The sequence below is a fragment of the Thunnus thynnus genome, chromosome 4 (assembly GCF_963924715.1).
Source record: "Thunnus thynnus chromosome 4, fThuThy2.1, whole genome shotgun sequence".
Lineage (NCBI taxonomy): Eukaryota > Metazoa > Chordata > Actinopteri > Scombriformes > Scombridae > Thunnus > Thunnus thynnus.
The window spans coordinates 22,230,569-22,242,574 of record NC_089520.1 but is presented as its reverse complement, the minus strand read 5'-3'; the positions used below and the strand labels follow the sequence as shown (position 1 = coordinate 22,242,574).

Sequence of the window (12,006 nt, the reverse complement as noted above, 5' to 3'; positions counted from 1 at the left end):
TTCACTTCAAGTGAGGCTGTAGGAAACCCTGGTGTAAAGGATATTACTGCATCATATACAGTGGACCAAATCACTTTATCTCTCTGTACCGACACATAGTGCCTGGACCATGAAGAACATGAATGTGATGGTTACAGAATACAGAGGCTATAAAGTGTAGAGTGTAAAGTGACAGGGTCTTTCCAGTGTCAGTGTGCAATTGTGAAGTGGTTAATGGTTGTGCGTTTAGTTGGGTGACAGGGAAGAGTTAAGAGCCCCTTTGCAGGATAGGCTGGGAGAAACCTCCTAGGTGGAAGTTATTTGTATCCACCCAACAAGCAATTTCAGTACAGATGCATTTCCTTGATGAGGAGTTAGCTTGTTTGTGGTGACTACACACTTGAGCTTGTCCTTAGAACAGGAGAAAGAGGGATTATACCAGTTTGCTCATCCGTTGGTTGATGTCCCCTGTAATTAATTGGTTGATAATATTTATTGATTTCCAGGAAAAGTGAGCATTTGGAAGTCTGTCTTCATTTCACGTGTTATTACACCTGTTATTAGTGTGGTCAGAGCCAGATTGCTTTCTGCACAGGTACTGCATGTTACCTTGTATCTGAGACCCACCTCGATGGTGCCATCAACAAATATTAAGGAATAGATGGTGTGATGTGCACTCACCAGGGGAGATGGTAGGAAAACATTTCTGTGTTGCTCCTGTACTAACAGTGAGGGGGGTCTGACAAATATGTTGTCAGCTGCACACAGTGCCCGCTGTCTGTCAGAAAATCTGTCATCCGCTAGCAGAATAAAAGGGCAGCATTTCATAAAGATTGATTTTAAAGTATTTCTCCTATACAGTTTATAGTCAAGACAAAATGGATGGAGATGAAGGTAGATCTCAGAGTAAGATCAATCTTTAGGAAATCATGGATACATGAGACTGTACAGTGCAGGCCTTCATGGGTCTGAACAAATCTCTTGCAACCGGGTTGGTGGAGTGGCACAGCTGGTCCTGTGTTCACAGATAAGGTGCTGCAGTGCAATTTTGGTATCCAATTTGGCAATACATTGTGCTTGTGTTTCTGCCTGCTGAGACTGGCTCTTATTGCAAACCCAAGCACAAAAAACAATGTTTGTGACTTTAGTCTCACACGGACTTCTCCAAAATCAAACCAAAGTATGTTTTGTAAATTTTGCATCTTTCACTTTTTTACACAATTATGACCTAGAAGCAACTAAGGAAGAATCTTTATTTGTGTTAGATTATTGGGTTGATTATTACCACCATTGACAGTATATAAATATGAATGTCATGACAGCTCCTCAAACGTGAAGCCAAAACATCTCAATCGCCCCCTGGTGGCTGGCTGCAGTATAGGTCATAAATCCCACCCCCTCCGTGTTAGCGGATGAGATGTGAGCCAAACTAAAAACTTCAAAGTACAGGTCAAATAAATTTTTCCCAAAGACAGTTTCTGTCATTTTAGGTAATTCTTATAGTGGTGATGTTTGTATAAGCGCTCATTTTTCTGGTAAGTTTGTTTTTAATTAGTTATTTGACGATATAAAGAAGGGGGTTTGATGTCATGATTGAAAGCTGTGACAGCTGCTCACAAACCTCTGTCAGGTGGTCGACTCAACTGCGCAGACTCCGGCTCCAAATGACGTCACACAGGCAAGATGCCAGCTCCTGGAAATGAGATATTTTGGCTTCACTTTTGCATAGCGGTAGGAAGTGGAGACGTGTTGTCAGTGATTTCCAACAATATCATCCACAAATATATGTAGCCATCTTGCAGGAATGATGTGTTGGATTATCTGTAGTCTCTAATTTTATGCATGCAATGCATGTAGACTAATACACAGGTAAAAACAGAACCAACGGATTCTTAAGAGAAAACACATTCATTTAGAAGATAATATTTTTTAGAGTTTCTGAGGGTGTTCATTAACTGGGAAATTGGCTTAATTTTACTATTATAATATGATATTGGACATCTATTAGCAAAATGGACATTTTACAGTTGACCATATTTGTGTTTGTCTTACTCAGGTCCACACAGTGCCGTATCACACTGCCCTCCAAATGAGTACCAGTGTGGAGGAACAGAGCTCTGCATCCACATGAGTAAACTGTGCAATGGAGTTCCAGACTGTACTGACGGCTGGGATGAGGGACCACACTGCAGAGGTACAGTATCACTGTCACACACATCCTCACCATACAGGGACACATGCATGTTTGTTAATTTGAGTGTAAACGAGTGTTCAGGTAAATAATAATGTGCTAGTACATGCTGTCTGTTTGATAGAAAGGGGAGTGGGCAGCATACTGTAAGTCTGACTAGATCTCTATTGCTCTATTTGATGCTTACTTACTTACAGTTCCCACCCTGAAATCTTCACACTGTGCCATAACAGTGAAGTCACAGTGACAAATTGATTCACAACCACAACATGATAATACTCCGCATTCTGTGCTAAAACATTCTTTATGTGTTCTTTATGTATTTTTTGTTTTTTTTAAATCAAGCCATAATTCTGTATGCTTGTTAGAGACACAACCAAGCACATGTTTGACGCATAATGTCCGTGCGTATGTGTGGAACAAATTGGACAAATTTGGGGAAGCTGTTGATCTTTTGAAATCAGAAACTAGGAAGTAATTTATGATGATCCTAAAAAATGTAATATCCTTTAAAAGAATGTGCTGATCAAGTTGCTTGCACTCTATTCAGAATGTAGAACTGGATTGTGCAAGAGACCCAAATATATACACCGGATGGATAAATAATTACAAGACAGGATGAGACAGGATGACTCACTGCTGAGGACTTCCTCTTTTGGGCATCATGTCTTTTGATAGACATGATGTTCGCAGAGGAACGTAACTGATGATAGACAAATCAAATACTGTCCATCATGCTGCTTCGTGTCATGTTGATGGTCTTTAATTGGTGTAAATCCTAACAAAGGTTATAAAAATGCAGAGTACACCGTTAATGCTTACCCTGAACTTATACAATATCTAACAGCTGAGAATCATACTGAAGAAAACAAAAGATTTAATGATTTTTCTAATCCTAATTGGCAAAGATTCAGAATTAACTACCTAACCTGCTCTCCTGTTCTTCCCCCACTACACCTTTAGTTAAAAAATGAGCTAGAATGAAATATTTATTAAAGAAACACGGGGAGAGGCATGAGAAAGGACATCAAATTTTCATGCTCTTTCCGCCTGACAGGACTTTGAGGTGAGAGTAGACTCCTGTGCATGTGTGTTTAGGGTTGTGTGTATGTGTGTTATGTATTCGCCACATAGTGAGGACAAAAATCTGCCCACATAGGGATGTGCCAGATTTCTTGGGCCAAAAATGAAATACCAGTTATAATTATTTTAAGGCTAAGTGTGCATGTTTAACATACATATCTCCCTGTGACATCTTTTGGTTTCCAAGGGGTCAAGTGTCTGAGTAAGGGGTCATCTGATTTATAGTTCTTTGCACCCTGAACTGCAGTGGAGCATTTCACATATTTTTTTTTTACTCCAAAATAAATATTTTGTGGTACGTGTCACAGTGGGTTGTTTACATTGTTGCCCATGTTGGTTTTCTAAACACATCTCAGTTGTTCGGCGCTCAGACTTGTTTTGGAAAATTCCGGGCATGTCTGTAATTTGAACTGTGGCCGTCCCAGGCAGCAAGCCTCTGGAGTGCAGCAGAAAGACTTGTGTACTTGTTGCCCATCTGTAATATTCATTGCATTATATAGCTATTGGCAGCAGGGCAGTTCTACTGTAGATATACAGAGCAGATCACCTAAAATCTGGGTTAAAAGCTAAAAATGCACAAGCAAAAGAGAAATGTACATTGTCTAAATATGTACAGTACAGAACAGCAGCACAACTGTTGGCTTTTCTTTCATTTATCTTGAAGAAATGGCACCTTGAAGAAGAGATTCTTGATCCCGCCTCTCTGCTTCCCTCCCCGGAGGTGTTGTGTTAGTGTGAATTGTCTGCCGGTGTTTCTGGGCAAAGTGAATCACTTGTGACTGATAGATCTCAGCCTTATTTGACATGACTGTGTCTGTTTGACTATGACTCACCATGTCTTGATTTATATCTCACAGCATATGCAGTGCGCTCTTGAAACCTCTGCTGAGAGATTCCATTACGCATCGGTCAGCTGACTGGAAGGTGTGATTGTAGCTTGTTGTGTTTGGGCCCTTCTGTATTTATGTGTATGCAGCCTTGGAGATGGTGGGGTTTGCACAATCAGTGCAGCTTGCATTGATTTTGAGTGCAAGGCAGGAGTATTTGTTGATTCATACTGTGTCTTTGGCCTTTCTATCTCATATTTATTTCACTTGAAGGAACAATCCACCTTGAAATGGCCCAGTGTTAAAAATGATGTTAACATTCAGTGTTTCTCACTAAACTCATTGTGTGTGTGTATCCTTGATACCTAACAAACACACCAAATCAATTTCCTTCATCATGTAACATTTGCAAAGCCCATTTTTCTTACAAGTTTGAATCCTGTATTGTATCGAACATCCATGTTTACTAGCTTACAGTCTTCTTCCTTGCCTTTGTTGGCGCATTACAGCCACCTGTAGATGACTGGAATAGTGTGAATCATTGGCTGGAATGTGTATCATGTCACCCGTGAGCATGAGTCCTCAACAATAGGCGACCCACTCATCAAAAACATCTCTACAGTGCTACTAGAGGACAAAAACTCCATCACTTAACACTTTGAGGACATAATATTACAGTGATCTGAAACAAAAAAAATAGCGATTGCACATGTACAAATAGCTCTTAATGGAAACTGTGATATCAACTGATATGATTGGTAAAGCAATAAGCAGTAACTACAGTTATAAATATTGCTACTGTTATTACATGTGAGATGAGCTGAAGACGTCCCAGAGCTCTTGTTCTGGATAATCAGTTTACTGAAATGAGCCAAATTTTCTTTGTTGTTAGATTTGACTTTGCAGCCATGACTATAATCACTAGTATACATTGCACCAATTACTGTATAGAACTGTATATTTACATTCAGTTGCCACTCTTGAACAACATAAAGGTGACACGAAACTTCACATACTGAACCCCCCATGGCCCTGTGTTCTTCTAATGTCACAAGACATATCAGGAGTGAAATAAGCAGTCAACACCATGGCTGAGCATTTCTGCTTTGAAACTGCAGTTTACCAAGGACTGTCTCAAAAACGTGGATTTAGTCAGGCAGGATTTCATATGTCAGACATCAAAGGAACCAATCATTTTTATTAAAGATGATTATATACAGAGTCTACCTCCTCTGGTTTGCCGAATTCGGCATATTGCTGTTTAGCCAACTTTCTCTCAGGAGAAAAACTCAACAGTTCCTCATCTCCTGATGAACACTCAGTCTCACTTGGGTCAGATCCATTTTCTTATCCAATGAGTGAACGTTGACCAGAAAGAGTGATGGAATAGCTGGCCTGGTCGCGTTAGCTTTTAGCTTGGCTAACACACTGGCCTACTTACCCCTCTTCTGCCTCTGCGCACACCGCTTCCCCTCACCTCTGAGCCGTTGCAGTCTGCTACGCCAGTTCACTGCCGCAGGGCATTGTGTCCTCAGGAGCTGCAGTCTGCTGAGCGCCGCTCTAAGCTTCTGTGAAAGTGAGGCGGGCAAGTTGTTGATAATGTTCAGAAGTTCAGTTGGGCTGTACCTTCTTGGCCTAGTTGCACTGTCTTATCTGCACACTGACTTAAGAGAAGAGTCTTTAACATAGTTTACATGTTAACCGGGAGCTAGATAAGCCGCTGCACAGCTGCACGCCTGCATGAACATATTTGCATATTCATTGATGCTGGAATTTTTAATGAGGGAGAAGGAGTAGATGTCATTTTCAGGATTTTAAAGTGGTAATTACACTTTTTTGCATGAAAACCATACCAGACTCACATTATTGTTCCAAGCAGAGTATTTTTTATATGTCTTACGGCAATACATGTCTGGAGGGGATCTTTAAGTTTAGCCTGGTATCGTGTTAAGATTGAAACTTGCTTTTGTTTATGTTTTTATTTCATGGGCCATGAAGAACCAAATACCGCCATTAAACATTAAAGCAGCTATGAACTATATTTTTTATAATAACAATGCCTCAAATGAAGAGTAATGTGAGAGCCTTTGCTCGTAGCGATAAACCTACAGAGAATTATCACTCTGCAGCTCCCCTTGGCTTTATAGAGCTTTATCGCGATTTTCAGCTCATTGTTTAGCTGTCCAGCCCACAACTTTACTGTTGTGATTCACTCTCGCCGCTCTCATAGCATCGTTTTCAGCTGCAGCAGGCAGCTGTTTTCAGAGAAAAACCTCTAAAAACCCACTGTACACTACCCGCTCAGCTCCAAATGGCAAACAGATACAATTAGCAGCTCACTGGTGAACACGGTGGACCATTTAGCAGCTAAAGAGCCAAATATTCCCCTCAGGACTTGATCAAAAACAGAGCTGAAGGAGAGTGAGTATTGGACTTAAATTCATCAAGTGGACAGAAACACTACCCCAAATGAATGATAATGTTGCTCCGTAACTGCTGGGTGTGTAAATAAGCAGTGGTTTGTAAACAATTTTGCCATATCAACTTAAAAGGCTATGATGTCCAAAAAACCTGTTTTTGTGGGTTTAAAGTCATATTAATATTTAAAGGCACAGGAATTTAAGGTTGATATCACAGTTTCACATTATAGGGTTGCACATTTTCTTTTGTATGTTATGTTGATGGGTTACTTTTTTATCACATCTCAAAGCTTGCACCTCTCTCTGTCTGCTGAATGAGAGACTAGAGTAAACTAGACTAAAAGTTACTTGTTAAAATGTTTTAATTCTGTTTGTGTCTCTTCTACAGTTGCACTAAGCTGTTCATTTGTGCTCCACTTGTTAGCTTGAATGATTTTTCCACTTCTGATCTCATCACCCTCATCAATGTAGTGTTCTGGTTGAATAGATGTTTCTTGTTTTCAAGGACAGATCTACAGTAGGCACTGTATCTGAGAGGCTGTCAGTTTCTGACATATTGGCATACATTCAAAGACACTTCCTGTAGATCACATTTCTTGACAGTTCTAATGTTTAGTTGATGAGTATCTGAGCTGACTCTGAATGTTTTATACTTTACCTCAGCATATGTGCCTCATTGTCAGAGGGAGAATCCTGGCCACAGAGACCTTAGTTTGACAATTTAGCCATACACATCAATTATTTATGCACTTCAGCACTATGCTGAGTTGTTAATATTCCCCAGAAAGTGCACAATGGCAGCTTTAGCAACACCTTATAGGCATGCTGTAAGCTCTGTGTTTTCTGCCAGATAGAATCCAACAGGATGAATGAAACCTGAATGATCAGAGTATAATCTGTGGGTTTATAGTGGTATGTTGGATGGATTATTACATAATTATGCACAGAACCACTGGCGCAGTGTTTTCAACGAAATAACAATATCAGTGACATAAAAAACATGAACAAACAACTTGTGCCTTAATGGACAGTTGTTCCTGTGTACAAAGAATATGCCCCTCCCTTGTTTCTATTTGCCTTCTGTCTTCGGTGATCCTCACAGTGCCAAAAACTCATTACTATCTTCTCTCCCCCTCCCCTCCTTTGTCCCTCTTCAGAGTTTATATCCAACTGCTCGCTCATGGGTTGTCAGGAAAACTGTGGGGTGACTCCAGGAGGGCCTGCTTGTTACTGTAAGAGTGGCTACGAGATCAGCACAGATGGAAAGACATGCAAAGGTGAGTTCCTCTATTCACTGGCTGGCTTCTGGCCTGGTCAAGTACTGCATGTGCTGAAAGTACATAATCAAGGAGTCTCAATGTAAAAATAGATGATTCATCGTTGTGCATTGCATGAGGTGATAATGAAACAGCTAGCAGGATAAGAATACCACTGGACATGTGTAAAATGTTGTATGGTATGTTACATCAGCAAAAAACACGAGCTTAAAGGGGACCTATTATGTTTTTCCTTATTTTCAGTCAGATATATATAATGCTACAATGTTGGATGTTCATATTAAACGTGGCCAAAGTGTCTGTCATGTGGAGTAGCAGGAATGGACCCAAATGCAGAGACCGAAATGCAGGGTTGAAGAAAACCTTCTTTATTCTTGGGACTGGTCAGGCAAAACAGAAGCTGGCTGAGCAGAGAGGAGCAAACTTAACAGAACAATGATCCAGCAAAACTCATTTGAAAACCAGACCTTAAATACAAACTAAACTAATCAGACAATGAGGAACAAGTGACAAGACACAAGGGCAGGCTGGGAGCTGGTAGGCTGGGAAGACACTGGGAGCCGGGCAGGGCTGACGAGACTGATATAGGGCAGGTGTGAAGGTGACAGCAGACTGAGGAAGAACACCGAGACAAGGGCAGGTCTAACGAGGACGAATGCAGGGCAGGTGTAAGGAGGAGTACATGAACACACAAGGAAAACACAGAGTAACAGAAAACCAAAACCCAGAAAACACAATACTCTAAATCACAAACCAGCATAAATCAAACCGTCCCAGAATTACATAATCTTAAGCACACAACACTACAAGCAACTAATAATGCAGTTCTCTAAACCCACCACTCAAATCATAACAAGCAGAACCATATGACTAGAAGGACTTGACAACAGAAGTGTAACACAGGAAACCCCAAAGAACACAAAAACACAAAGAGTCCAAAAAACAAACAGAGAGTCCAGGCAGGATGTGACAGTGTCAAATAATGAGGTAAACGTATGTAGAAGTAATCCCTGAGAGCAAAAAGCATCTGCTTCCAACTGCTCTGAACACTCGGTTTCCAATGTTTTTTCTACTTTCAGCCTAAGCAGACGTCAGCTCACGACAGATTTCTTTATATGGTCATCTGCTCCACACACAGCGTGCGAGTTCACTGCTCCACTCTGCTAACATTATAGTGTTTTTCCATTGTTTTGGGGGTAGTCACACCAAGCCATGACTTGAGTCGAGCTGGCACGCTGTGGGTGTTTTTCCATTACACAGCACAGCAAAGTAAAGGAGTTTACCTATTGGAAGTGTACTGGTCATCTCCAGCTCTTCATCAAACATCATCCTCACTGTGGCTGTTTCTCCTTGTACTATTCCTCCCTGCATCATTTCCAATTGATCCGTTGAACAGAGAACTCCAAATATTTCCATATCTTGTTGTGTCGACTGGTTTTTGGTGCTGCTAACAAAGCTCTGCTAATTTGGTGAGGAACACATTTCATTTCCTGTAAATTCTTCACAATAATAGTCTCCCGTTATTTAGTCATTTAAAAACTTTTAATATGAAGCAGTAAAGCAGGAAATGTGTTTTCATCAGCAGTAACTTAACAAACCTCTGATACGTGCTGCCCCTCAGCAGGCTTCCCGGAAAGCTGGCCAGTCAGAACAGAGTGGGCTCATTGGGAGAGGTGCCTTAAAGAGACAGGAGCTAAGACTGCCAGTTAAGAGACAGAGGCTGAACTGAGGGGCTGCATAAAGGGCCAGTATAAGATGAATAAGGAGGTTTTTGAACTGTGAATCATGCAAAGCTACGCTAGTGAAATCCAAAAATAAAAATTTAGAGCTGGAAATGACCATAATAGGTCCCCTCTAAGTGTGTATCTGTCCTGTAACTCCATGTCAGCACTGAAGTTCTTTCAGCATCCAAAGCTGCACCAGTGTTTACTCTGGTTTTTGAGAAACTAAACCAAGTGCAGAACACACAGTGGGTATTAAAGACACCTCGAGATCTTAGCAGGTATTTAGGTTACAGAGGAATGACTGGTGTTGGTGAGCAACTCTTGTAAACCTCACTGATATAATGGTCATTTTGTGCAAAGAACCAATAAAATATTTAACGCTCTATGAAAACTGAGCATGAGACACAGATTTCTAATTTTTTTTTATCCCATCTGTGGATCTGCTCACGTTTTCATTTTATTCTCTGTTTGCACCCATTTCGAACTAGAATTTGGTATTTTCAATGCCTGAATTGAACAGTATGACCATGTGTGGTTTCTATGATTCAGATTTTGATGAGTGCAGTGTGTACGGGACCTGCAGTCAGTCCTGTACCAATACTGAAGGCTCCTACACCTGCTCCTGTGTGGAGGGCTACTTGTCCCAGCCAGACAACCGCTCCTGCAAGGCCAAGAATGGTAAGTACCAGCAGACAGCAGTTTGACTGAGACTGTACAAACGTTCTGTTCATGTTCCTCCTGTTTACTATTAGTTATGTCCACGTTACTTTCCAGTGCCAGTAGACCGTCTGCCTGTTCTGTTGATCGCCAACTCCCAGAACATCCAAGCCACCTCCCTGAGTGGCACCACAGTCCACAGCCTGCTGTCCACGAGCACTAAACAGACCACAGCCATGGATTTCCTGTACGCCCAGGAGACTGTCTGCTGGATCCATGTAGGAGACTCCCCCGCATCCACACACCTCAAATGTGCCAAGATCCCCAATCTGAAGAGCTTCACAGAGGAGAGAGTCATCAACATCTCCCTCAGCCTGCATCGTGAGTACACCAAGGCAGAATGCAACTTCACTCTGGTACATTTTTAATGTACCAGACTGTAATGGTTTCCAACACTGTAATGGTTTCTACTGGCATATAGTGTACAGCAGCACTGGCTCTCAGAGCTCAGCACAATTTGATCTGAGTACACAGCAGAAGCTTACTGCCCAGCTCTCCATGCATAATACCACAGCTGAAACAGCTGCTTCACACTACAACAAAGCAACGTGGGTGTGTGTGTTTGTGTGTGTGTGTGTGTGTGTGTGTGTATTGTAATTTTTCTGGGTATTTTATTCCTCGAGGCGACATACGAGGCAAATTTCCACTGCAATTTTTATCAGCTCCTGTGGCCAGTACTGCAACAGCACAAAGGCTGGAAGAAAACACCGTACAGCACCTGTGGCTACACAGCTGTCTGTCAAACATCTCATGATTTTTTCAAGCCAAATTCTCTAGTTTTTGTTGTAGGCTTGTTTTTGTACATGCAGTGGAAAACTCAGACTTGTACAACATCACTCACAATGAATCTTTTTGTCCCATTGTGATGTGAACTTGCTCAATTAGATCCTGTAAGAACAGTAGTGACACTTTTTCTCTTGCTTTATACACAAAAAGGAGGAGGAATTCTGTATTTCTGTAACATTTCACTGAGAAAAAATGTATTCCATGCTTCCATTTTGCATGCAGGTCTGGTAAAAATTAAGCATCGATGTGATGCTTGTACAGTAGTATGCATAAAGATGAAGGTACAGAAAAAAAGCAGCACAGCAGATGTCCATTTCTCCTTCAGCTCCTGCAGCAGGAGGAGTTTGGCATGATTAAATAAGCTGGGTACATGTTTCGTCCAACAAACATACACTTCAAAAACACATCCAAACTTTATTCCCTAGACATTAGCCTTGATATTGTCAGGTAAAATCAGCTCAGGTAGTGGCTCCCTGTTTTTGCACTGGTGGCAGGTAGGGTGTCATGGACATAAACACAGATAAAGTATGTGGAATGAGCATAGACTAAAAAAATATGGATATAGTCACCATGACGTCACCCATTTGTTTGTGGACTGCTGTTTTGGAGCTTCGAGTTTGGTAATTTGACTGGAGCCATCTTGGATTTGACCATTGCCATCTTTGATTTTGGAGCCAGAAGTGACCATATTTGGACGAGAGGGTGGAGCTGACCCTCATGCTAGCTGCTAGCTTGGTTAGCACTGTGCATTTACAGTCTATTTAACTGTGATAATGCTAATGCTAATGATAATTTTCGCTAGCGAAAAACAGGCTTAAAACCATTAAAACAAAATGTACTTGCCAGAAAAACTGAGCAGCTGACTCCTTAGAGGGTCTTTTAGTACATCCAAATGCTGAACAACACTTTTTTAGGCAACCAAAATGTTACAATTAACTTTCATGAACTGTAAAATAGCAGCAGCTATGCTATATACTCTGTGAACCATGGTTACGCCATGGT

General features: G+C 41.2%; 1 protein-coding gene across 1 annotated transcript in view; it reads left to right on the top strand.

Moving 5' to 3' along the window:
• Positions 1–12,006, top strand: part of LOC137181696 (low-density lipoprotein receptor-related protein 1-like) — a 98,227-nt gene that overhangs the window by 26,792 nt on the left and 59,429 nt on the right. The window contains exons 3-6 of the mRNA XM_067587575.1: positions 2,036–2,173; positions 7,658–7,777; positions 10,051–10,179; positions 10,276–10,539. Of these exons, the coding sequence (XP_067443676.1) occupies positions 2,036–2,173; positions 7,658–7,777; positions 10,051–10,179; positions 10,276–10,539 (651 nt within the window). The remainder of the gene's footprint in view (positions 1–2,035; positions 2,174–7,657; positions 7,778–10,050; positions 10,180–10,275; positions 10,540–12,006) is intronic.